At 38.9% G+C, this 27,058-nt stretch overlaps 1 protein-coding gene across 1 annotated transcript in view; it reads left to right on the top strand.

The window, feature by feature from the left end:
- Positions 1-24,565, top strand: part of AGPS (alkylglycerone phosphate synthase) — an 83,446-nt gene extending 58,881 nt beyond the window's left edge. The window contains exons 13-20 of the mRNA XM_020806242.3: positions 980-1,056; positions 3,856-3,968; positions 7,138-7,207; positions 9,091-9,152; positions 11,663-11,752; positions 12,938-13,037; positions 13,980-14,037; positions 23,626-24,565. Coding sequence (XP_020661901.2) covers positions 980-1,056; positions 3,856-3,968; positions 7,138-7,207; positions 9,091-9,152; positions 11,663-11,752; positions 12,938-13,037; positions 13,980-14,037; positions 23,626-23,747 — 692 coding nt within the window. The 3' untranslated portion in view covers positions 23,748-24,565. The remainder of the gene's footprint in view (positions 1-979; positions 1,057-3,855; positions 3,969-7,137; positions 7,208-9,090; positions 9,153-11,662; positions 11,753-12,937; positions 13,038-13,979; positions 14,038-23,625) is intronic.
- The last annotated feature ends 2,493 nt before the right edge of the window (positions 24,566-27,058 follow it).

Here is a 27,058-nt window from a genome sequence, read left to right as displayed (position 1 = left end):
TACCCCCACTCCGAAGCCATGTCTCGGCTTTTAAAAACATAGAGGGGTGATTTTTTTAAAGGCCTACCTGATCTAGACTCAGATGATCAACACAGAAGTGGTAAATAACCCTTGTGAATTAAGAAGCATGTTTGAGTCAACACGTAAGGTAGAGAGAGTGAACTAGCTGCCTCTCCTCCAGCACTAGTTGCACCACACTTCAGATAGTACTGAGTCTGAACCTGAGGTGGTCTGCTCCTCCTTGGAGGCTTTCCATGGGAATGAGAACCTACTGTACTTCTTCCAGAGTTCTCATTTATGTGAAAAGCCCCATCAATAAAGGAATCTGTTCCCTTCCACACATAGAGGGCAGTAGGAAGTGGGGTTAGCTTCCTCACCCTTCCTGTATGTTGATTCAGTGCATTTTTAAATGACTGATTCGGGCTTTAAACCAAAATAAACAATCAGTACGATGCGGAATAGTCATGTCAGAATGACAGCATTGGAGACTTAAGGAGGTGTTAAAATTGGGAGCAGGTACATCTGTCCATCCTGTGAAGAGGTCTTGGAGAACCAGGCTCAGCTAAGCAGGAAAGAAAACTGTATGGGCTCTTGTTTTGAGGTACATCTGTATGTACCCAAAGTATTAGATTTGATGGGTACTGCCACATTTATGTCTTTCTCTGTTGTTTCCTTAAATGCCTTGGAATAGTATAATTCCTGAGTTAATGCTATTGAAGTAACCTGTTTCTGGTCAATCATAATCTAATTATTTTAACATATTAATTTGTTTTTAGTTTTATCTTTATTTCATCTACAAATTCCACAATTTAATATGATGCAGTGCTCTGATATGAATTTTTAAAAGGTACTGTGATGTATTTTCCTAAGACGTAGAACATTTAATAATGAAGCTCAAATTAGTCAGTTATTCCTGCTTTAAATCAAGGCTTTTAATGTTGCTGTTATCTTACATATTTCTCTGTCTTTTACTCTAAAGGACATGCTCTTAAACCACAGGTTTCTTCAATTTTTACATCACTTCTGGATGGGTTGAAAAAATTCTACATAACAAAGGTATTTAAGTTTGGTTTCAGCATTTGACCAACTCACATTCTAAACATGTTAGTGCATATTCTCTCACAAAGAATGCATTAGAGGTAAAAAAGAAGAGTAGAGAAAAACTGGTGTAACCTCATCTCCTCACCATCTCTCCTGTGCCAGATAATAGCTTAGCAAGAACGTGAAGTGTGCAACTGGAGTGCCTGTCTGTTTACTTATATTGGCATGGGAGATATTAAGATGTGAATGCATAAGCATGGGAGAGAAATGAAAAAATATAGTAAAGGGATAGGAAAGAGCACTTTCCAGATGTGATGTCTGTAGCACAGAACAGACAGGAAAGAGATGTGAAAAGTATTGTTACAGTTTAGAAACTTCCTAATCCTGTTGAGATGGAGTACTCTGCGCCTTTGTATATGGTGACAAAGGAACCAAGTCTTCCTAGTGCTCCTAACTATGGATTTTATTTCTTTGTACTATTCTCCCAATTAAGCCTTAGCAACAGAAGGAAAACACTTGGACTTAAGAATTTCAGAATCAAATTAATTTCACTGTGAAATCGTGCTTCACAGTTATGCAAATGGCATAACTTTTGGAAGCAAATTGCTGGACATGAAGAAATCTAAAGACATTATCTGTTGCATACTGAGTCATGCTAGTTGATATGCAAGAGATAATGCTTTTCCAGATTTCTTACCTTACAGCAATTCACAGCTAAAGTTTATGTTGTTTGTGTAACTGCACAACAGGATTTCAGCCATTGAATTCTTTCCAAACACTTACATGGTAGTGATGTATAATGTTCAGTGGAAGTAGAATGTGGCATGCTGGATGCTTATGGTACCTCAGCTACACATTTTATTCTCCTGCAGTTTCTAAAAGTGAATTTTAATGGTCCTTTTCTTATATCCTATGTAATGCTTCTCTTAAACTTTTGCCATTTCATTTTGAAACATGCCTCCATTTCATTTGTAAAACAAATTTTGTGAATAGCACAGGGTTGAGGATAGAGTCCTCTCTCTTCTTCCCCACTTTCCAGGTTAATTCAGAGTGTTTCTTAGTACAGTTCTCAACAAGTGTTAGATCCACCTAACAGTGGTCCAACCCACATTTTAGTAACAAGGATATCATAGGAAACCTGGGCAAGTACTTTGCTAAAATCAAGATAGACAGTGTCTGTGGTATTCTCATGATCTGTTAAGACAGAAAAAGTGAGAAGGTTGGTCTGGCATGACTTCTTTCTGATACAGCCATCTTTATTGACAGCCATCTTATTTATTTATTTATTTATTTATTTATTTATTTATTTATTTATTTATTTATTTATTTATTTATTTATTTATTTATTTATTTATTTATTGGACTTATATACCGCCCCATAGTGCTACAAGCACTCTCCGGGCGGTTTACACTTTAATTATACAGGCTACACATTGCCCCCCCAGCAAGGTGGGTACTCATTTTACCGACCTCGGAAGGATGGAAGGCTGAGTCAACCTTGAGCCGGCTACCTGGGATTTGAACCCCAGGTCGTGAGCACAGTTTTAGCTGCAGTACAGCGCTTTAACCACTGCACCCCGAGGCTCCTAATCAAAATGTTGTTTCATAGTACACAGAGATTTTTCTTCCTTTGTTTCATGCATTTAAGAAAAATGTTTTAAACTGTCTATAGTTTTAGTCTTTTAAAATAATTATTTGTTTTCTTTAATGCTAACAGGCACTTTTTTTACTTTGTACCATTAGGACTGCTGTAAATTTCCAATTTAAAGCAATCCTAATATAGTTTTTAAGGTATGAGATGTCCGAAGAGTTTTTTTACCTTGCTACCCACTCATGCAGTTCTGTGACCCAGTGTGGATTTGAACCTAGGTCTCATGAGTCCTTGTTTTGCATTCTGTCCACTAAACCAGACTTGTCCAACCCGCGGCCCGAGGGCCACATGCGGCCCAGGTCAGCTCGTAATGCGGCCCAGTGCAATTTTTTATTTTAAAAGAAATTCTAAAGTTTTAAGTTACACTGCCGGCGCTTGCGGCCGGAATGTGGCCAGGGCATGTCATGACGGGGGGGGGAGAGGGAAGGAAGGAAGGAGTGGGAGGGGAGGGGACAGGGGGGCTGCGTGACTGCGTGACTGCATTGCGCCATCCCCATCAATAGGTGGACCCCCTCCCGGCCCCATAAAGCCGCAGGAGTCGAAGCTGGCAGCCTCTGCTGTCTGAGATCGCAGCTGCCGGTAAGCGCGCTTGGAGTGGGGCTGCGGAGGACGGCTAGGGCTGCCCCCCATGCTGCCCAAGCCAAATGTATGTGTGGCCCAAACCAAATTTTCATTTTCTAATGTGGCACAGGGAAGGTGAAAGGTTGGACACCCCTGGTGTAGGACATCCCGGAGGGAAACTTTGCAGGGTGACTTGTAGCATCCCAATACAATGAAGATTCATGATGAAGTACTAAACAAAGAAAGCAGTCAGTTTAATCATCTGTGGTGGGTTTTTTTTAACACTCTGAATGTGTGTTGATTCCTACAGAAAAGCTTCCTAATAACGAACTGAATCTGGAGGTGAATTGTAGTCTTTCTCATAATGGGATATGAGCATTCGGGGGCGGGGGGGCGTACATTTTAGGCAGCTGTTTTTTTGTTGTTGTTGTTGTTGTTACTATCACGTTTCCTAAAACTTCATAAATCTGCCTTAGGTGAGTTGTTCTGTACTTACTAAAAGTAACACCTGGAACTTAATGGAAATGTTGCTTTGAGTGGAATAAGGGTGTCTAATTGTATATTTTTTAAAAATAATACAATGCTGGTGCTTCTTTCCACAGTTCAAAGGATTTGATCCCAATCAGTTATGTGTTGCTACTTTGCTCTTTGAAGGTGACAGAGAAAAGGTTCTTCAGCATGAGAAGCAAGTTTATGATATTGCTGCCAAATTTGGGTATGATTTTTGAAAGCTTCATTTTTTTATATCTAAAAATATCTGTAAGTCTGACTTCTTTCTGGAGTTAAAATGAAATACAGTACACTTCTGTTGAATGCAGTACCATGCATTTCTCTACGGTATAGTATCATTTTGAAAAGTGAGAATGGGATTATAGAATTTAATTGTCCATTGTGTTAGCCATACAATTGAAAAGACAACATGCATAGTAATTTGAATTTGCACCCATTAATGCAAGGATGTAGTCTTTTCTACAATCCAGCTGAAATAAAGGCAGTTTAAAGTTTTTTTTTTTCTTTTCTCTCTGAGTCAGGAAAGTCACATTTGTGACACTGAACAAACAAGTCCAAACCCAGTGAAGGAAAGCAGTTGTTATGAGATTAAGGTATAATACTGGGCTTTATTGACTAGAGCTGTTGACTGGAGCACGCCTGTTTTTAAAAGGAAACTGTCTTTAATCAACACAACTTGATTAATTACATGTAACCCACCCCTGTCAGCAGTTGCCCCATTCGGTTACAAAGAAACAGAAAACATTTCATTCTAATAACAAGCTGAGTAATGATTGGGTGGTTTGTGTCTGTCTAGTGTGATTGATTATGGGATTGATCAGTGAAACCATGGGGAAGAGATTTGTCCAGAGATTTGTCCAGGTCACAATGTTGTTTCCCATTTAAACAAAATATTTAGTCAAATCATTGCTGTTCTTGTTTCTAATAAACACAGACTTTTTGTAAATGTTGATTCTGCTTTACAGGTTCTTCTTAAACCTGAATTAATATATAAAGTATTCAGTTTCTCACTCTCACACTTAGCTCTCTTATTAAAGGACAAAAATATCATTTCAAAAAAGCTGTAAATACAGACTGATGGGTGGAAATAATCCTTTCTGAAACGGAGGAGTTTTATGAATATTAATTAGCAATTACATAACAGCTATGCCACTTCACATAGGAGAGACCATTCTGCTACATCCCTGTGAGCCATCGCACTGGAAAATCTCTGCTGCTTCCGCTTTTTCTTCTGTCTCCTGTCCTTAAATACCACAAGCCATTATCATTTGCTGTCCGGGCTCCTTGCGCAGGAACAAAGGAACTCCATAAGCCAGGCGCGCAGCCTGTCCCAGTTAATGGCCCTTCTCCTGCTGCTTGCCACCTCCGGCCGTGTTCTTTGTCACTCTGCCAGGGAAACTAAAGGGAAAAGCACAGCCAACCAGCCAGGTATTTTTCTGTGCTTCACAGCTGGCAGCTGCTATCCCTGCTATAACCATATCAGGCTGTATGCCCAACTGGCTTTCAGTCATGTCTGCCTCAAACTGCCAATAAAAACATAAGGCATAAGAAAACCAGATCCATAGGTGCACTGTGTCCAAGTGTACTTGAAATGCCTCTGTAAACTAGTCACCCAGCTGGCATAAGCTGGCACTTGAGTCCTTGCAGAGGGGACTTGATGCATGAAAATAAGCCTGTAACAAACAGAACAGCCTTATGCTGCTTTCATACACATGTGCCCCTAGGCATCAGGTATCTGAGTTGGATGTACTTTCTTCCCCCTCCCCCCCGCCTCTTTGGGATTTCACCAAGGCGTGTAAATGGAAATAATGTAGAGAGTCACTCTTTCCTGCTGCAGTGTTGACATCTTGGTCTTGCATCCAAAGAGTAAAAAATCTTTAGTTCTGTCATTGTAGCATTTCTTTTTGGCTAATACTACTTTTTCCTGGCAGAATTCCTCAGCTTCACACAGTTTAGGAATCCCTGTGCCCTTTTCTCACACCCAGCTAGGCACTCTTCCTCTTTTGTCACTCATCCACTTATCTCAAGCCCAAGAAGCTAAGTCCTCTTTCTTTTTTCCTGTGAAGTCCTCCTCCATCTACTTCTGGCTGGGCTTTCACCCAGGTGCCTCGTGTTCACCTTTTTCACCCCATTAGCAGTTACCTGTAGGACTATCTCCCTCATCCTCAGTTTCAAAATAATTTGGGGAACCTGCAGTAGAAAGCAATGGGTCTGCCAAGTATATTCTCCGGCTTATTTGATGCCGCCTGGAGGTATTTGTTAAGAGCTAATTATATCATGCGTGACTACAGCTTTCTTGTTCTTTGTTTAGAACTCTGACATGTAGTGGTTGGTGGTAGTACCACAGGATTCACACAGTAGTAGTAGTAGTAGTAGTAGTAGTAGTAGTAGTAGTAGTAGTAGTAGTAGTTGTTGTTGTTGTTGTTGTTGTTGTTGTTGTTGTTATAAAAAAGTCATCTTAGAACTGCAGAACTGGAAGGGACCCAATGGATCACTGAGTCCCAGCCTCTGTCAAGGGGGCACAACATCTGGCTTCACAGCCAAAGGTCTAAACTACTGAGCTATAAATGAATGGTCATTTTTTTAAAAAAAACCCATACAGACCCAGAGTACGCATCCCTAGGGTTCTGTTAGTATGCATGCCATGTTTCAGGTGGGTAGATATTCACTGTCTTGGAACTGCAGTGGAGACTGATATATTCTCCTTTACTAGTGAAAAAAAGTGAACTAACAGTTTTGGGAAGACTATTCTTATTAATTTGTTTCAGAAGCTGCAAACACAGGCATTGGCAAAGCTCTGGGGTTGTTATGTTTGCCCTGAGACCGTCCCTGTGGGCTCAGCTTCATCAGACTTCCCCTCCCCCCAAAGTTTTATCTAGCAAGAATAGGAAGTCTTCAGGAACAGTGGTTTGCACTTTAAATGTGTGAAGGAAGGTGCAGTCCATTTGCCCATATCCCTGAAGATCCTGGGAGCAGAAAGTTGTTTCCCATGATCTTCAGGGATATGGGCAAATGGATTTGCTGACCTTGCCTGCCTCTGCTTTAAATCACCAGGAGGAACTGCCGTAACTGCTAAAATGTTTGTTACAGTTAGAGATGCAGATGCATACCGTACTGGTTTTTCCAATGAAAAAACGTGTGTCCTGTCTCTGCAGCTAAAATCTTAAAGATTGCAAATGTAAATTGCTTGGCAAGTTACCCACATACTTTATAGGAGTGGAGAAGTGCAACAAACATGTTCACAAACTTTTAACATATAACTTCTAGAGAGAGAGAAAAGCAGTACTTGGGAATGTCCACAGAAGTAATAAATGTAAATTTTGGGATAGTGGGAGTAGCTTGAATGATAATATTTTACTGTTCTCACATTGCAGGGGTCTGGCAGCTGGAGAAGACAATGGACAGAGAGGGTACATGCTAACATTTGTTATTGCTTACCTTCGGGTGAGTCTCTTCTTAAAAAAAAAGCCTAGACACATAATTTATTTTTCTCTATGTATTGTGTGAGCATGGGTTTAAGATAAAGCAAGTCAAAACGGAACATCTTTCATCCTGTCTGGGGAAAGAGCCTTGTGTTTCAACTGTTCAAAGCTCTTTTTTCTAGACAAAAATCATGCAAATTGCTTCTTTCTTGTGTGTTTTGTCAAAACTATATGGTTGTACCGTTTTGCCTACATTTTGCACATGGTCCGTGACAAATGATTCAGTCTGGTTTGAGGAGAGAAGAGAGGCTGAAACCAGGTTTGTCCTCATATATGCTGCTGCTCCTCAGTGCTCTGAGCCAGTACTGTCTGATCATCAGATTAGGCAGATGCGTGCAGATCAGTTCAGTAGGCAGTGTTATTCCGGTGGTTTGGAAACCCCGTTTTTCAAAAATCTTTTGATTCTTTTTTGTGAACTGGAAACCTCGGAAAATGAAGAAGGCAAGCCTTTGTGGCTGCTGAGAGTTACAAGTGCTTATAAGGTCAAATCCTGAACCCACAGAAAGGGCTGCCTGCCCTGAGCCTGAACTTGATTATAGTGCCCATCTTCTGCCTCCTAATCCATCTCCTCTGAGAACAGGTTGTTCTGCTCAGCCTCAAACTAGTTGCTACAAGTGCACAGAAACAGCAGAAGTTACACATTTCTTACAGAGTTCTGTGTGTCACTGTTTCAGGGCTTCCCCTCCCTGATCAGAACACATGATTAGTTAAGAGCTTCAAATAGAAATTGTGTCTGTGTTTGTATCAATTGTGAATGGGGTAATTCTTGTTAACCCACATGTGTGCCTTCACAGAGCACGGCATCTGGGGTGAAAAAGTTAGTGTGCCTCTCTAACTAGGTGTTTTTACATCTATACAGAGTCAGAGGAGGGGGGAACCATAGTTGCAGATGGGTCTGCCAAAATCTCTTCAAGCCTTCGTAACAGAACTGAACTGCCTTGAATGAAAGCAGGTTCTCTGTTGTGTCTCCCATTTTCCTATCCCATCATCTTCACTCCAAAACCTGTTTCAGAAATCCCCTCAGCCTCCCACCATCACAACCACAGCAGATTTGGGGGGGCTACCAGGATTAAGAGGATCCACGCTGGTCGGTAGGTTAGTTAGGGTTTGCCATTTGTGATATGTTGTATTTGCATTCATAGATCCTGTGATGAATGCTGTCATCCTGTCACAGCTCCTGCCGTGTTAACTTCTGGAGTACATAACATTAATAAGATAGAGGTTCACAGATCTTTGAAAAATATAGCTGTGAATTATTTACAGTGAGTCATCAAGCCTAAGTGGTTTAGGAGTAATTTCTCAAATCGTTAAATTGCCAAACGTTTCAAAGAAAACATTGTAGCAATTTCATTTCTGTCTTTTGGTTTTAAAAACTAAATATGATTAAATTAAGCACCTTTGAAAGGGACCTAAAATAATAAAATATTTACATGAGCAGTATTTGCTTTGTAGTTTTATTTATGTGCTTGTTATTCATAGCGCAATTAATTTGGTATTCACCAGTAAAAATAATGCCGTATCCTTCCGTTGAGTATTAGAAATAGTAAACAAATCATTTCTCTTAGTCAGAAGACTGACTTGACCTGACAACGTAAGTCAACTGTGCTCTTGATGCCTAAAGGGTAAAAAGCTCTATGGCCATTCAGCGTAATTGGCAGGAATTAGCCAACTAAGAGTGGTCCCTGTGCTATACCCTCTTGACAAATGTAGCTTGTCAGGAACACAGATGGATATGCTGAAATCTTTGCAGGATCGCCATTATGCATAATAGCAGGCTAAATGTCAGGTCATCAGCTACATTATTTTAGAAGTACTAATAAGAAACTTTTCTGTTCTTTTTAATAGGATTTGGGCATGGATTATTATATAATAGGTGAATCGTTTGAGACTTCTGTTCCCTGGGATAGGTAAAGATCAATGCATTTTGGTTCACCAAAGATTTACTTATGACGCATGCATATTTTCCCCCTTACAATTTGTAAAATGATTTTTTGGAGGTTTGAAGTCTGAACATCTGGTGAGAGAACTGCCCTTGGGCTGTAATTAGGTGCTTCTAGTTTCTTCTAAGTGCGCAGTAATATTGGAGCCCGGGTGCACTCATTCCAGTTTACAACCTGCATTGATCCCTCAGTTTGCTGTGATATTTGTAGAATCACTGACTTGTGCTGTCTGCACTAGGATTCAAGGATGATGGAGAAGAAAGGGATGTGCATCATTTGGTTAGAGTAAGACAGAGAAACACTCTTTGTGCAAAAAAAGAAGCAAACACGAATTCGGCAGCAAAAAAGGCAATATTGAGAAACTGGCAAGAGAGCACTTCAGTTGCTCAGGATGCTGTGTCTCTGGCATTAAACTTGCCATTAGAGAGGAAAAAGACTTAGAAAAGAGGTTACAGCAAAAGAGTGTAGCATTCAAATTCATCAGAAAATTTCTGTCTGTGACCAGAATTTAGAATTGGGATACTAATTTCTTACCAAGTTATGTGTGTTAATTGGCCCGCCCTACTTCCTGGGTGTTTTTGTTACCAGCAACCATTTTTATAAATGGCAGTATTAATAATGTAGATCTCACTGTAAGCATGCTGTATATTTAACTGCCTTCTTACTTGGGTGTCTGATATCCTAACCCAACTAACTACAGTGGTGCCTCGCTTAACGATTGCCTCGTTTAGCGATGTTTTCGCTTAACAATGGTTTTTTAAAAGAATTCTATGCATCATTTAACGATGTTTCCTATGGGCAATTTTCGCTTAGCGATTTCGGGACCATGCTTCGCATAGCGAATGCATTTTTACGTCCCCTGTTTCGCTTAACGATGTCGGTTTTTTCAATTTTAAAAGTGTCTTAAAATGTTCAAAAATGTTTTAAATGCTTGGAATTGTTAGTGCACCTTCTAAAACAGGTGCAAATTTAATTTGGCTTTGATCTGACTTTTCGTTAATTTTTGGTGAATTTCTTTCTCCCCCATAGGAAAGCATTGAAACCAACTTTTGACAGCTGTCAAAAGTTGGGCTCAATGCATTTCAATGGGGGAGGAAAGAATTCACAAAAAATTAACGAAATGTCAGCAACTGTTTTAAATGCTTGGGTTCATTAGAGCACCTTCTAAATCGTGTGCAAACGTAGTTTGGCTTTGTTCTGAGTCTTCGTTAATTTTTTGTGAATTTATTTCTCCCCCATAGGAAACAATGGAGCTGTCCAAAGTTGGGCTCCATTGTTTCCTATGGGGGAGAAATAAATTCACAAAAAATTAACGAAGACGCAGAACAAAACCAAACTAAGTTTGCACACGATTTAGAAGGTGCTCTAACGAACCCAAGCATTTAAAACAATTGCTGACTTTTTGTTAATTTTTTCTGAATTTTTCCTCCCCCATAGGAAACAATGGAGCCCAACTTTTGACAGCTCCATTGTTTCCTATGGGGGAGAAAAAAATTCACAAGAAATTAACAAAGACTCAGAAACTGTTTTAAATGCTTGGATTCGTTAGAGCACGTTGGAAAACCTGTGCAGACTTTGTTTGGCTTCGTTCTGAGTCTTCGTTAATCTTTTGTGAATTTTTTTCTCCCCCATAGGAAAGCATGGAGCTGTCAAATTTTGACAGCTGTCAAAAGTTGGTGGGGGAAAAAATTCAGCAAAAATTAACAAAAAGTCAGATCAAAGCCAAATTAAGTTTGCACCTGTTTTAGAAGGTGCACTAACGATTCCAAGCATTTAAACCAGTTTTTGAACCTTTTAAGACACACTTAAATTTGCAAAAATGGACATCGCAAAAACATTGAAATGCATTGAATAGGCTTTGATGCATTCCAATGGAGGAAACATTGTATCGCTTAACGATGTTTCCTATGGGTTTTTTCACTTAAGGACAGCAATCCGTGCCTATTGGAACGGATTAACTAGTTTTCAGTGCATCTCTATGGGAAAACGTGTTTCGCTTAACGATGTTTTCCCATAGCAATGTTTTTTTGGAACCAATTAACATCGTTAAGCGAGGCACCACTGTATATGTACTTCACCTATACACACGCAGACACACATGCATACTTGAAGTTTTGGATTGCATCTGTTGAAGTGGACTACAGTCCTCAAAAGATCATGCTGTCAAATGTGTTAGTGCTTAAGCTGCCACAGGAATTTCTGGCTTTGGTTCGAGAGACAGATTTTTCTGTTTCTTTCATGTGTAATCAACAGGGGAAGCTGAATCTATCTTTAGGGGGGAAAGCTGAAATAAAGGACAGAGCCATCATAGTGGAGATAATCAAATTTAAGCATTAATTTAGCATGAATTGTGAATAAAAACAAACCTACCTTTAAGTACAATATGAACAATTCTAATGGATAAGCTTTTCACAAAAACAGAGATGTTACAAAGTGCCCTCCTCTTTCTAAAATGTCTGTATTACCTTTTCTTTCAGGGTTTTAGACCTCTGCAGAAATGTAAAGGAACGAATAGGAAGAGAATGCAAAGAGAAAGGTGTCCAGTTTCCTCCTTTTGCAACTTGTCGGTAAGGCATTGTCGCTTGATCTAAGTTCTCCAGATACCGAAATTGAACTGTGTTTAATACATCCATGCAGATAATTGTGTCTCCTCAACTGTAATCAAGTTGAATTTAGAAAGCAGCAATTTTAGCTTTCTTTTGATGGAAGACAATTGGCCACAGAGCTTGATCCCTCAGTAAGGCCTCTTGACAATCGGTGTGATAGCTGTTCTGAAATCACTCTTTTACTGTGTGCTGAAATGTGAAAGAGCAAAGTTGCCCACCTTTGGTCCAAAGGGGTGGATGGGAAATGGCAAAAGACACAGAAACCACACTTAATCACTTTTCATCATCTCCTGGATCCTCATGGGCTGTGCCAACTGATTTTTCAAAACCAAAAGGTCACATGGTTTTGAAAAACAGCTATCCTGCTGTACAACCAGAGGTTTAGAAGTTAGAAGCTTTCACTTCTGTTTTTTGGTAAAGTGCAGTTTGTCATGTTTTATCTGTCCTAAGTGATTTTTGTGTCTGAACCTGGCTTGTTCAACCCAACCCAAGACATTGTGCAACCACAGTTACAGACTGAACAGTTGTGTTCTGCTAAATGTAGAAGCAAAAGGTACCAGAACACTCTTTGCCATGTGGAGGCTGGGAGCATGTAAGGCTCATTCTCTAGGTTATTGAAGTCATGGGTTGGCTTGACATGTAAATGACATCAATGCATTGTGGCATTGATGAAAAAGAAACTGTACGAGTTCTCCTTGTTATGTACATTGGAACTAAAATCAGAATGTGTACATTTGCTGTTACTTTAAAATGTTTTCCTGGCAAGCTGTGGAGAATCCTTGACACTCTACATGTTATTGGACACCAATATCCCAAAACCAACATAACCAGCGTTGAGGAATGTTGGGAATTGTGGTTCCATAACATCTGGACAGCTACGAGTTCGCCCTCGTGCAGTTCTGTTGATGTTTGCTGATATCATTTGCTTTTCTTACCCGGAAGACCCCTTGAATATTTTCCATTTAGCCATGCTTCATGAATGTATGTTTGGACTTTAAACATACAGTATGTATGGATCAAGTGTTGCATAGTAAGTTATATAATTGTACATTGCATTTTTTTCATATGCTCAGAGGAAATTTTGCATAAGTTAACTTTTATTCAGAATATTGTGACACTTGATCTTCAACTTTTTTTTTAATACAGGGTAACACAAACATATGATGCAGGGGCATGCGTCTATTTTTACCTGGGCTTCAATTACAGAGGAATAAGTGACCCTGTTCGTGTTTATGAATATATAGAGGTAATTTTATGTCTATGAGTACAGGATATCTAATACTTAATTACAGAGCTCAGCAATATTTTGACAGCAGCCTGTCTTGCACAAGTGCTGTTCCAGCAATAATATTTTGAGTCACATTTTGAGCCGGTGATGTAACTGTTTGCTTTAGTGAATTGGTTGTTTGTAAGTGTGGAGTGTGTTTTGGGTAAACAGACTTCTGCTCACATAGTGAGACTGTCCCTAATGTGCACTGTGGAATATGGAGGAGAGGCACTTTGCCTATTTCCCATTCTATTAGCAGAAACCATACCTAAGGGAAGAGAGTTAGTACAACAGTTTCTAGTGCAATTCTTTTGCCTTCAGAATGCTTGCTTTCATATTTACATGGTAGTTTAACCAAATATTTTGTCCTTCTCGTACCCTCATTCTTTTCTTCCAAACTTGTCATGCAAATTGACTGTGTGAATTCATTCAGTGTGTGCATATGACTGAGAAGGGTGATCCACAGGTTGAAGGTTTTGCAGAAGAGTATGTGAAACATCAGTTTTTAAAGTGCTGACAGGCAACAAAGTTCTGCTTGGTGTACAGGGCCCTGAGCCACTGTCTGTCAATAACTGGTTTCATTTAAATATCCTTTGGCTTCCTGTGATAGATAAAACACATCATATGCAGATGTTTCAGGCTGAGATATCGGCAGGTACAATTTCACCACTTTGGAAAAGGGTCAAATCTCTTTCATTTGCATCCAGGAGAAAATGTTTGATGCAGATGTAGCCACTTTAAAAAGTGGATGGAATGCCACTATTTTAGAAATTGCAGGCAGTCTTACATTATAAAATGTATAAATAATTTTGGTTTGCATAACTTGTGTGTTGTTGTTAAAGTGAATGGAAGGTGGGTAGGGTCCCGCCTGTTTCACTCAGATTGAGTTTAGTGAATAATTTGACTGTTTCTCTTCTTTAGATGGCAGCTAGAGAAGAAATCCTTGCTAATGGAGGAAGCTTGTCACATCATCACGGAGGTATTGTTTCAAGTCCCACTTCTGTTTACATGGGAGTATTACATCTTGTTATTTTTCACATGTAATGCTATTGCTTCAAACTTAATATTGCTGCAGTAATAGCAATACTAACAACCTCTCATATGTCAATGTTTTCTGGGCTTCTTATAATATTGAGAAGTGGTTCCATTTTTTCAGGAAAAAAAATAACTTGCCGCCTAGATTCTAGAACCTGCCATCACTGCAGCATTGGGCAGAGTTCTGTTGGGGATTTATGTAAGTGTAATGACATAGATCACAGCACAGAATTGCTGCTAATCAATGAGTTGCTGCTCACAATCCTGGTTGTGTGCTAGTCATGTGACTTGGTGCCTAATCAGGAATGTGAGGAACAACTTTTTAATTAGCAGCAACTTGTTACTGTGGTTAATGCAGTTATACTTATTCTGGTATAAATCCCCAACAGGGTTCTGGCTGTCGTTTCTAAAGCTAAAATGTTCCTCTTCCCCAGAACATCAAATTTATGGTGCATCAATTATATAGGATAAGCCCTAATTCAAAGTTGTTGGTGCATTTAAGGATACCTCTTGGAAGACTCTTCTCCAATAATCCCAAACCTCCATGTTCTTGTTCTTATTTGCCCCATCTTCTATTTCCTAGTCTTGTTAGGTGTGAGAGTATGTTGTGAAAATTTTTTTTTTGAAGTATGTTTTTTGTTTTCAAAATGAGGCCTTCTAGATTGTTAGACTGATATGCCCATCACTCTAATCATCACTAGTCATGGCTGCTGGGCTTGGTAAGGGCATACCTAGAGGGCTCTGTTGGCAGGTTTGATATGAAAGATATTAAAAAAGAGAATGGAGCAGCTGAATGAATATCATGAGAAAATAGGAACCCTGTGAAGGCATGGTAAAAGACTGTCAACTTAAATACACACACACATACAAAGAGAGAGAGATAGAAGCTTGTGAAACTTCGAAATGCTGAGGAAAAAGAGACCTCTGTTGCAAAATACAATCCAAGAGGCTGCTATTGAAAGCCCTTCCATGTCAGATGATGCTTCAGGAGTATGACAGCTGACTTTCTTGGTACAATTGGGAATAATAGTTAAAACGGTATCTGTAGCCTCCCACCTTTTCTGTGCTCCATCACAATGACTATAATTTACTACAACCCACATTTTTTGTCTTCTCCATCTCTTTGAGTGGATTAAGTGCATCTATATCTATTTCTGTTAAGCATGTTGGTATTGTTGGCTAGATGTGCAAGGCAGACCTGCAGCAGCACTCTCTGAAGTAAAGTGAGACCAGCGGGCAAAAGCCCAACCAGACAATAAGCACTGCCTTCCTCCAGAACTGGCAAGGGATGGCAATTGCTACTGACCCTGTGAATGAGCATTCTCCAAAATGCTCTGTCCTCAACTGCCCTGCTCAGCTCTTGTAAACTCAAGCCTGTAGCTTCTTTTAGGGAGTCTGTCCATCTCGTATTTGGTCTTCCTCTTTTCCTGCTGCCTTCCACCTTTCCCAAGATTATGTTTCCAAAATAGGACATCCTCAGTTTCAACATTTTTGCCATTTGATATAGGACCTACTTGTTTGTCTTTCTGGCAGTGCAGGGTATTTATTTATTTTATTTATTTATTGTATTTATACCCCGCCTATCTAGTCATTTCAACCACTCTAGGCAAAGCTCTCCTCCAACAACACATTTCAAATAAATCAGTTTGTTTCCTGTCAGCTTTCTCAACTGTTCAGCTTTCATACCCATACATGGTGATTGTGAATACAAGAGTGTGGATGATCTTGGTCTTCATCTCCAGTGAAACATCTTTACACTTGATTATCTTTTCTAATTCCTTCATTGCAGCACTTCTGAGTTTCAGTCTTTTTTCTGATTTCTTGGCTGCAGTTTTTCCCTTTTAATTGATTATTGAACCAAGGTATGAAAAATCTAACTCTTTGCATTTCTTCATTGTCAGTGTTAAAGTTGTGTAGTTCTTCTCTGTTCATGAGTTTTTTTCTATAGTTGAACATTCAACTGCAGTCGTGCTTTGGCACTTTCTTCTTTCCTTTTCACTAAACTACGTTTCAAGTCATTGTTTTCTGCAAGTAAGATGGTGTCATCTGCTTATCGTAAACTTTTCATATTTCTTCCAACTTCCACTCCTCCTTCATCTGAGTCTAGATGGTTTTCCTTATAATATTTTCTGTATACAAATTGAACAGATAAGGGGAGAAAATGCACCTTCGTCTGATACCTTTATCTATAGGAAGCCATTCTGTCTTCATATGCTGATTGCTGTGGATTGGTTCATTTGGAGGGCACCAAACTGGGAAAGACTATGTTAGGCTAGATGTAGGAATTTTTATTTAAATAAGCTTTTCGCAACTGGATATACATTTATAAATATTTCTAGTTTATTAATGTATTATCCTGTTCTTGTTCCTTTTCTTTATCTTAGGGATAGAGCTGAGCAGCAATATAAGAAATGAATATGGAATTATTGTTACAAGTGATGGCTATGTGAACTTTCCCACAAACAACGTTGCAAGGCATTTTGCTTTTCCCTATTTTCTATGAGATAGGAGTGGGTTTGACAGGAAAGCTGATACTATAACTTGCAAAGCAAGCTTTGCCAGTGGCTTTTTTGCCTCAGCCCTAACATTGTGTTAAATTCCTGCTGTGAATTTTAATGTTCTTCCTGAGCTAGAATTTACTGTTTGAAATTAAGCTAGCAGTATCTCTTTTTATTATTATTTACTGACCTTCAGGCCTTGCCATGACATTCTCAACACTGCTTTTTTACTTCCTGTGTGGGGAAGGGAGAATATTGATGCTATTCCTCTTCAGCGTTTGCCCTGTAATTGTGATTAATAACGGTTGCTTTCTCTATCTGGAAACAGACAGCCTGGTTTGTCTGTATACAATCATGTTGTGATAAATGGAGCTATTTTAACTGTGGTTTTGTGTATCAAGCAAAACAGATGTAGTCTGGGACTTCAGGCTGTAAGGAATATAAAACCTGTTTAACTCATAGTGCTTATTGTTTCTAAGGAAATAGCTGGACAGTATAGCAGCAGAGATTACTCTAGAAACCTAAATAGCTGCAATTTGTGTGCGCAGGGAGTGTTTATTGTAAATGGCTTCCTTTCTGAGGAGCAGACAGCTGCTATGAAAACAAATCTTGAGAAATTGCAGGCAGCTCCGTCTAAATGAATAATATTAGTTTGTAGTTCTTTTTATTATCACTTCTGTCAGTCTAAAGTACAGGTAACTTTTTAAACCTAAAGTTGTTTCTGAATTAGTGATTTCTGAAAGATCCTGTCATTAACAGCTTTTTCAAGTCTTGCGAATTAACAGCTGTGGCTTCCTTTACATCAATCCATTTCATGTTCAGTCTTCCCCTTTTCCTACTACCTTCAACATTTTCTAACGTTGTCTTTTTTGCTATGCCAAAATATCATAGCCTCAGTTCAGTCATTTCAGCTGCTACTGAGAGTTCAGGCATAATTTTGTCTGCCTGGCTATTGGTTGTATCTGTAAAGCTCTCCTCCCAATAAGCATTTCAGTTTAGTCTATTTTTCCCCATCAGCTTCCTTCACTTTCATGTCCATATATCATAATCTAGAATGTCATAGTATAGATTATCTCAGCTTTGGTTTTCAGCAATACATTCTTAACACTCCCTCGCCTGCTATCTCAGAGGCTATTAAGGACCAAGCTCTCATTTTCATGGTAAGAAATTCAGCAGTAGTTTACCATTGTCTTCTTCTGCACCATACTAACAAATGTTAGCTGGCATTATCTATGAAAGTTCCTTCACCAGTGCCAGTTTTCACTACTGTTGTTGCCCTCCAGGAGTTTCTCCACACCATTACCATTGCAACTACCATTCTCTTCTGCTGAAGAGTGCCCCTTCCTCCTGAAGAGGGAAGATGAATCTTAGTCTGGTGTCTCAACTTTGATTGTTCTGCATTGAATGACCCGGCTAGGAGTCCAGACTCATAATAGAGTCTAGCGTTCTGCGATAACATTGCTCTCATCTTCTTTAACACACTCGGATCCGCTCACTACATTAAGGCATGCATCCAAGAGCTATTATTCCCCAGCTCCTGGGGAAGAGCAAAGGACAAGTACAAATAGCACTGTTGCTAATGATGCAACTAGACTAAACCCAAAAGGACGTCTAGTGTGTTACATGCATAGAGTTGAAAGTCCGATGCTGCATAACACAAACGTGGATTGTAAGAAGTATGAATCAAGGTAAACTGAAAATTACAATACAGGAAATGTGCTGTTTAAACATTATGGTAATGGGTGTGAAGTAAAGTGTACTGGATTGGGACATTTCAGTCAGATGACTATGTAGCGTTTAACTCAGGAAATTACATACTCAGAAGAGGCTTAGTGACTCTAATCCTGAGGCAAGATGTAGCACAGACAGTTATGGCCTATACTATAAGATTTGAACAAATAATATCAATTAGACTAGCAGCATAACCATCATTCAAGTCTATGCTCCAACTACAGCTGCTGAAGAAGAAATTGAACGCTTTTTACATTAGCATCCAGGAGGAGATTGATCACACGCCAAAACAAAACATTCTTATGATCAGAGGTGACTCAAATGCAAAAACAGAATAAAGAAGAACCAAATGTTGTTGGAAAGTTTGGCCTAGGGGACATAAATGAAGCACGACAACGATTGATTGAGTTCTACCAAGCTGTTTATTGCAAATACATGCTTCAAGCAACCAAACAGACAACAAACACATGGACATCACCTGATGGCCAATATAGAAATCAAATAGACTGCATAATTGTAAGTAGGAGATGAAGAAGCTGTATTTGCTCTGCCAGAACAAGATTAGGAGCAGATTGGGCTACCACAAATTGTTACCGTATTTTTCCGTTTATAACACGTCCCCATTTATAAGAGCCCCCCCCCCCCCCCAATTTTCTAACCCCAAAATTAAGAAAACTTAGCTTGAGGATTCAGCCTCCAAGCTCAGAATGTTGGACATTTTTGTCTCTGTTGAATCTTGAGGCTCCACCTCCAAGGAGGTGTATTCCAGTTGGTTTGTTCAGGATTAGCTGATGTCAGTTCCATGGGGCTCGTTATTGGAGGTAACTAAGTCTCTTGACTGTAGGAAACTAAGCCTCCTGGCTGAAGCAAGACTGTTCAGAGAGGCAAGGTACGTGCTGTTTTGTTCTCTCTTCAGCTATCTCAGCTTACTTCTGTGTAAAAGACGGACCTCAGTTTTGATTTTAGGAAAAAGTAGCGTCTTATAGACAAAAAAAATACGGTAATATGAAAAAATTAGAGTAAAGTTGAAAAAGAACATAAAGAATCATGGTGCAAAGTATAATTGAAATAACATTTATGATGAGTTTAAAGTCCATGTAAAGAAAAGACTTGCATTACTAAACTCAATTGATTGTGAACCATAGGAAATGTAGTTCAAACCCAAAGATGCCATTAGGGGATGCAAAAAGACTACTGTAGTGAAAAGAAAGGAAAAGCCTAGATGGATGATTAAAGAAATACGTAAAATTGTTTAGGACAGGAGAAAAGCAAAAGTAAAGGGTGACAAAAGTAGGGTCAGAATCCTACATGCAACTTTTCAGTGGCTATCAAGCAGAGACAAAAAAAATATAATGATTAGTACAAAGTGTAGATGAGAACAACACAAAAGAAAACCAATATATCTCTTAGAAAGACCGAAATAATCAAAGGGGAATTAAAATGAAATTATTAAGGATACTGAAAGATCAACAGGGGACATACTTTCTTAGCAAAGTAAAATGAAAACAAAATGGAAACAGTATATTGAAGAAATATACAGAAAAGATTAAATGATGACAGATTCCTTTGAAGAGGAATCCTATGATGAAGAACCTACTGTTTTAGAAAGTGAAGTGAAAACATTTGGGAGAAGTAAATCGCCAAAGGGAAATGGAATACCAATCAAATTATTCCCAGCTAAAGAGAGTGATTATGCCAAAGTCCTAACAGGAATATGCCAGCAAATATGGAAAACAAAACAGTGGTTCATGGACTGGAAACATTCAATATACATTCCAGTGCCCGAGAAGATAAATGCCAAAGAGTGCAGTAGCTATTTGACCATTTCATTAACATTCAATGTGATGCTCAAGGTATGTTACAAAGACAATTATCATATATGAGTAAGAAATGTCCAGTGTTTAAACTAGATTGAGAAGAGGAAAAAGCACTTGAGATCATATTGCAAATACATTGGCTAAAGGAGTCTACCAAAGGATTTCAGAAGAAATGTACTATCATTAACAGCCTTGCTTAGCTCCAAGGCTGTTAATGATAGTACATTTCGGCGGTCAGCCATGGATAGAAAGTCAGAGGAGACTAGAAGGCAAATGATGGCAAAGGCTGGGACCCCACTGAGCACAGACTCCGAGTTGGAGACCAAGGCTTCAAAGTTTTCTGCATAGGCCCTCCTCAGTCTTACCTCAGATCAGATCCATTTTTAAAGAAAACTTTTATCTATACATTTCAGCAAGCACAACATAATATGTGGTCTGGATCAACCTCAACTCTTAACATTTTTCTTTTATTATGAAACAGAAAGTTTTTTTCTGTAGATCAGTTGCAGGCAAAGGTTGCTGGATGTGCAAAGGAAGGGTGTGGGTGTTGATTTTCTTTCATTCTCAACTCCCCCCCCCCCATATTTATCATCATTTCCTGCCAGAAGAGAAAGTTGGGATAAAATAAATAACACATGAAGACTGTGTTTACTTGAAAGGGACTCCTTATTACCATGCCAGATAATTTGACCATTCCATTAACTTTGCTTAGGAACAGCTGGATTTTCAGCTGAGTTTCAAAGGGCTTACTCATGAGTAACTGCAGATCAAGCTACAGTCCTATGACCCCTTTCCCCACAACCAGTGCTTAGTACCACTTAAGATCTCCTTACCATCCTCCCTTCTCAGATGCCTTCACTGCATTCAATCAGGAACCACCACCACCACCCACCCACCCACCCCGAGATCATTTAGTGTCCTAGCTTGAGCTAAAAGACTTTGCTTAGACGGACCCTTCCTTGTGTGCCTGCTTGAAAATATGGAACCATTGATTCTAAGATGTTAAAATGCCATTGATAATCACACAGTCACATACAGACGTATCTGATTCTAAATGTGATCACCGGGGCTGGGGATGAGAAGAAAGAAAGGGGGGATTTAATTTTTTTTTTTTAATGAAGGGATTTTTAAAGTGAAAAGCCAGTCTTCTCTGGGCAAAGCAAAAACAGTTCTGCTTGAATATCTGCCTGTTCAGGGTGGGCAGAGAGGAAGCTTTGGAGACTGTTAAGCAGTATCTTATCTTACCCAGGTCTCTGCTTATCTTCTCCTTCAATTGAGGAGGGATTGTATAGAAAGTAAGGGCAAGTGCAAAGGCTTGTGAATCAGAAAGATAAAAACCCAATGTCAGCAGACTTGGAACAGAGCAACCTCAAGCTGATCTTATTGTGCCAATTTTGGTGTTGATCCGAAATATATATATATTTGGGTTGACCCCATTTTTAGATTATATTATGTCTTATGCTATGCTGAACAATCATTTCATATTGCACATATTAATGGTGGATGTTCCCAGAATGATCAGTCATGGATTGATGTAGTCAAATGATGGCTCTTTTGATGCTAGGTGAACAATTCGTTTATTTGTTTTGCAAGGAAAATAACATTGTGTTGCCCCTTTTTATATGAACTCTCAATTAGACAGGGGTGCAGTAACGGCAGAGTCCATAGAGCCAAATGTGCACGTTGTCTGTCACAGAGAGACTTGCAACTTCACGCTACAAAATGGGTTAACTTTTTGTTTTGGTCAAATATGTTCATAAAGGACTGTGACTGTCCGCTGTACAGCTTTTTATCTTTCTGGTTCGCTAATCAAATGTATGTTAGATTTATTATTGTAAAAGTATAAAGCATAGAAAATGTGACAAGATAGATGTGTAAATTATCACTCTGACAGAACTAATGATGCACTCCAAGCACCTTCTGTTTCCGAGCACTTGGTGAGCGACTTCATTAAATATGCAATGGCTGTTTGGTGGCTGCTCAGACATCAGTTCTGTCCCTTGTGGAATGGCATTATTACTGGAGGTGGGGAAGAGACAGGCACACTAGCTGTCGGACATCCTGCTGTGGCTTTAATGTGCTCCATCTTGTTGGGCCAGTTGTTTTCAGTCTTTTTTAGACGATTACATCGATAACCACAGGATACGTTCGCTGAAACAAAATTACGGGTAATGGTGGATAATAGCGTAGACTATTCATTGTCTCTTTAACTCTGTCTGGAGTAGAGAACTCTGTGCTTTTCCCTGGAGCGTCTATGTTGATCCCACCAGAGAGATATGAGAATGGGAATATGCTTACAGAAAATGCTCTCCCTCCCCCAAAATAAGCATCCATTTTTGTATTCTTGATAGAACAACAAAGCATCATTCACAAACATAACAAAACAGGCTGACTGTATATTTGCTACCATTACATTTGGTACGGAGATAACCCTTGGCTTCCCTGAAATTCCACCTTTCTCACTCGGTCCTGTTTTCTATTCAGTTTCTCTCCGACGTGGCTGTATTCCTCAGAGGAAGGAAACAAAAATACTCTGCTCACTGCTGGGGTCCCTATCATTCATTATTCCAGCAATTTGTTCCATTAATCATTAGCTGCCCTGAGAAAGCCATGGAAGAGGGAGGATGACTGGAAATACTTTCAAGAGGCACATCACCTCAAACAAATAAGTTGGTATATCTGTGGTTTAAAGTCCAGGTACAGAAGGGTACCTGCCTTGACTTATTTGTCCAAGAATTTAATTCTTGTGTAATTAAGTTATGAAAAGACAAAACTGATCATTTGTGGGTTGTTGTTGTTTTTAATCTGTACTAGAAAACCAAGTTTTCATTCATATTTTTAATTAAATAGGATTCAGGCAGTTGTGCATCTGCCAGGGTGAACTTGGATGTAAATGTAGTTAACAGAATCATCTTAAAAGTTGTCTTCGAAAAACACCAGTTGAATTCAGTTGGCCTTACTTGCAGGTGGAGGTACGGTGTTTCACCTGAACCTTTACAACCTACTTTTGATAAATGCTCATTCGCTTGAGGTCTTTCACTTGTAACTTTGCACAGTTGTATTCAGTCTGTGTATTCCGTTTCTAAAACCTCAGCATTACAAGCCACTTTATAGAATACCCTACTTAAATTCTTGTAGTGTTAGTTTTTCTCTTGCAGCATTCTGATGTACAGTGTTTAGATGGACTGGAATACATGCATCATTTCTCATACGACACATTATCTTGGTCTAAACTTTATCTAAATTTCATACTTTGCAAAGAGAGTAGGCAGTGTGGAACACAGGCTTCCTCTGGGAGTACATTGAGCTTAATGAGCTTGATAGTCTGGTGGGCTCAATAAATCAAATAAAGCAAAACATTTCTCATTTTTGAATAAAAGCATTTATCACCCAGTGTTTGTTCATTCATGGTCACAAGATTGATTGGCTCTTATTATTATAGTGAATATTAAAGACCCTTTTTTTCCCTTTTTTTTTTTCTTCCAGTGGGCAAATTGCGGAAACAGTGGCTGAAAGAGTGTGTCTCTGATGTTGGCTTTGGGATGCTGAAGTCTGTTAAGCAGTTTGTGGATCCCAACAACATCTTTGGAAACAGGAACCTTTTATAACACTCCTTACTCTCCAAATGGAAGCTAAATAATAGTACTAATAATGGTTTGAGTCGTCTCATGGCTATCCCAGTATCCAAATATAGCATGGACCCAGGTTCAAAGCCATTTTCTTTCTTATACCTATTATTTCTTGAATTAAACACCATCGGTTATTCATACTAGACTACTTTGGATTGTTGCTAAACCTTTCACATACCACCAGTCCAAAATATTAAGGTCAGTGCAGTTGATAACCTATTTGGATTGCTTTCTGCTGCAGTACAAGAATGTCCAAGAGTGATTTCTTTGTCATAAGAGCCCCGTTGATACACTTCTGGAAAGCAGATGAAAAATAGGAAAAAATTTAGATAAGGTAGCATTTTAACTGAAGGTTAAGTAAATGAAGGAATGCCATGCTGCAGTGAAATACAAAAACCATAAATTTTTGTCGTCAAAATGGTCATGTGTCCCATCAGTTGTTATTGGGAAATACAATAAAACAATGTTTTAAACTGCATTTGCTGTAGTACCTAATATTCCAAACAGATCTTATTGCACAGAAAAGCAAATGTTTCTTTTTGGATACTGGAAAATCTTTGTTATGTAAACTGTAAGCCCTTTAGAATTTTGTCTTGCAAAATATTCTGCATTTATTTCAGAGGGCAACCTTTCTCAAACAGAAAAAATGGTCCTGTTAATTACAGTTCTCTAGAAGTGTAATTAGAAGTTTCAGCCATTTCAAATCTGAAATAACTTTTATGTTGTCTTTTTTATTTTTATAAAACAATTGTAATTACCTTTTCACTAAAATAAAATGTCAAACTTCTTTAAAAAAATCAGTGAGCATTAGAATGAAATATATCCTCAGAAATAGTTGTTTAATACTCTTTATCAAATCAGGGATGCCCACTGTTAAAATGAATTGGCTTTTTATGAAACCTAGACTCTTTAGAATGTTAGTTTAGTGATGTTTCTCTCTGAGGTAGACTGTGCCCATGGGTGATTCACAATTCGGGAGTTCCAATGAAGCTGCACTTGCCAATTTCCCATTCCTCCTGTAGACACAAGTGCCACCTTTCTTTACTGTCCCAGAGGCTCCCCCACCCACTGGAGCAAATTTTTGTGAAGTATAGGAGAAGGGGAAGCAGTGAATACCTCTTCATTCCCCATACCACCGGCAGGATTACTTTGCTACATCAGGAGCTTTCTATGGGCAGAAAAAGCCATTGCATCTACATCTACAACAGGCAAAGTCTAGATCTAGTCCTTTGGTATATGGGTATGTGATCAAAGGGTGGGTCCTTTTAAAAATTATATGTTATTGAATTTGACTTTTGATAGAACTACATTGCTTAACTTTTTGAAATACAACCATTGCTCAAAATTCTGCAGTGGGTATATTCTGTTTTTGAAATAATTCTAAAACAGTTAAAATTGTGATATTTGTAAACCTTTAAACATGTTCTACTGATATGATGACAACTAAACTCTTAACTCATACTTTTAAATTAGCATGCTTTGCTTGTTAGCAACACAGAATGGTGTATCTCTTTATCCTAAAAGTTGTCTTCATACCCTAAAAGCACCTTCAGAATAGACAGATGTGCAATATCACATAACAGTGACTCATCCTTTGCTAGCCTTAAATCAAAACCATGCCTGCAGTCCAGCTAGTGCTCTTTAAATTTACTCCACGAAAGTAAACAACATTATGGGGGCATTTAGCAGATATTAAACTCTGTTAGCCTAGTAAACATTTCAGGTGGAACCTAACCAGTTTATCTCTGTTGATGGGTTTCATCCATTTCAACTGTTTCATCACCCCCTTGTGCACACACATGTATTTTTCATAGCAGATATTTTAAAGTTTAGGGAGCTGCAGGAGGAAGGAGAAGAAATATATGAAGACTGCATTCTTTATCTTTCCATTGGTAGAAGCCTTTCATTGCACAGGCGATTCTGCAATTTGATTCTGCTGTAGGCTCAACATCTAAGATGTTTTTCTTTTCCCTTTTTGATAATGTGTAAGGTATGCTGCATACCAGGATCCATCAGATTTCCAGACTCAAAACATGGAGATGTTTAGCTTTGTGTTGATAGAAATAAATAGTATTTTCATGTGCCTAATGAGCACCAAATCTAGAGCAAATGTGTGTTTTCAGGGAATAAAATTGCCTTTTTGATAGATCAAAGTGAACATTTAACTTTCTGACTGTTTTTGTTTGTTTTGACAAACTTTGTGCTATCTTCCAAACATGTGAGCTCATTTATGGTGCTTAATTGACTTGGCTCTATTGTTACAATTTTCCTAACCCTTTGCTGTTGGAAATTGCGCAGAGGATACCGTTGAAGGTATTTCTCATAAATTTGTAGATAACTAGGTGACAAGGTGTATTGAAACCACGAATTGCAGAACTTGTGTCATGTTAGTCCTGTCCTATCAAAGTAACATGGGGAAGGGGGTGTCACAAAAGTGGATAGGCTTAAAAAAAGACACAATGATAATAACTGAACATATTGTAAATTGCTTTACTTATGTCTATTTTGCTAAACTTTTTCTTTTCCCTCCTTTTATAATGGTTCAGTTGTTCAGAGCATTAGCAAGAGCACTTGTAAGACACGCGCAAGCTGAATGCTAGTTCAAAAAATTGTGATGCTCATTAAAAAATATATCTCTATATACAGTATATAAATTTTACCAATTGGAAAGCAATTGTCTGTGTTTTCGTGGCACAACAATAAGTTAAAAGTAAGTAGATGATGTGTAAGAATATGAAAGAATGCTCACAATTACCCGATTCAGAATGCCACTTCCTAATACTTACAGAGTAGTCTTTCACGACAATACTCCACCTGCATTCACTTTTCAGCAGGCTTCCAAAGGACCATGTGCCAACATCCATGGATCTTCTGGTTCTCTTGGCCTGGAGCAACAGCTTTTGTGAGAGGTTAAGGAGCTGCTCTGGTGTAGCATCCTACATGCTAGAAAATACCACAATAAAAACAGAGGCATGTGTGGAATTGTGCTTGTGTAGCTTTGTGGGTCCTGGCCCCAGCCCTGATCTGAACTCTGCCCAACAGGCATTCTGGGAAATAAATAGAGACCATTTTTTAAATGCCAAATTTATGAAAATCAGGTAGCCCTCCCACCTGAGTCTAGAGTCACTAACTTCTCCAAGCAGGGAGAATCATCTCGGGAAGCAGCACTGGTGGTAGACAACATTTGTTTTTTGTGTGCGCAGTATTTTTTTGCAATGTGCTCTAGCATAGAAAGTCACAACTAGAGCAGGTCAGTTTGAATCAGTGGACCCTATGGAAGAGGTGACTCA

The sequence above is a fragment of the Pogona vitticeps genome, chromosome 1 (assembly GCF_051106095.1).
Source record: "Pogona vitticeps strain Pit_001003342236 chromosome 1, PviZW2.1, whole genome shotgun sequence".
Lineage (NCBI taxonomy): Eukaryota > Metazoa > Chordata > Lepidosauria > Squamata > Agamidae > Pogona > Pogona vitticeps.
The sequence above is the reverse complement of the archived record's forward strand: the minus strand, read 5'-3'. Positions and strand labels throughout refer to the sequence as shown.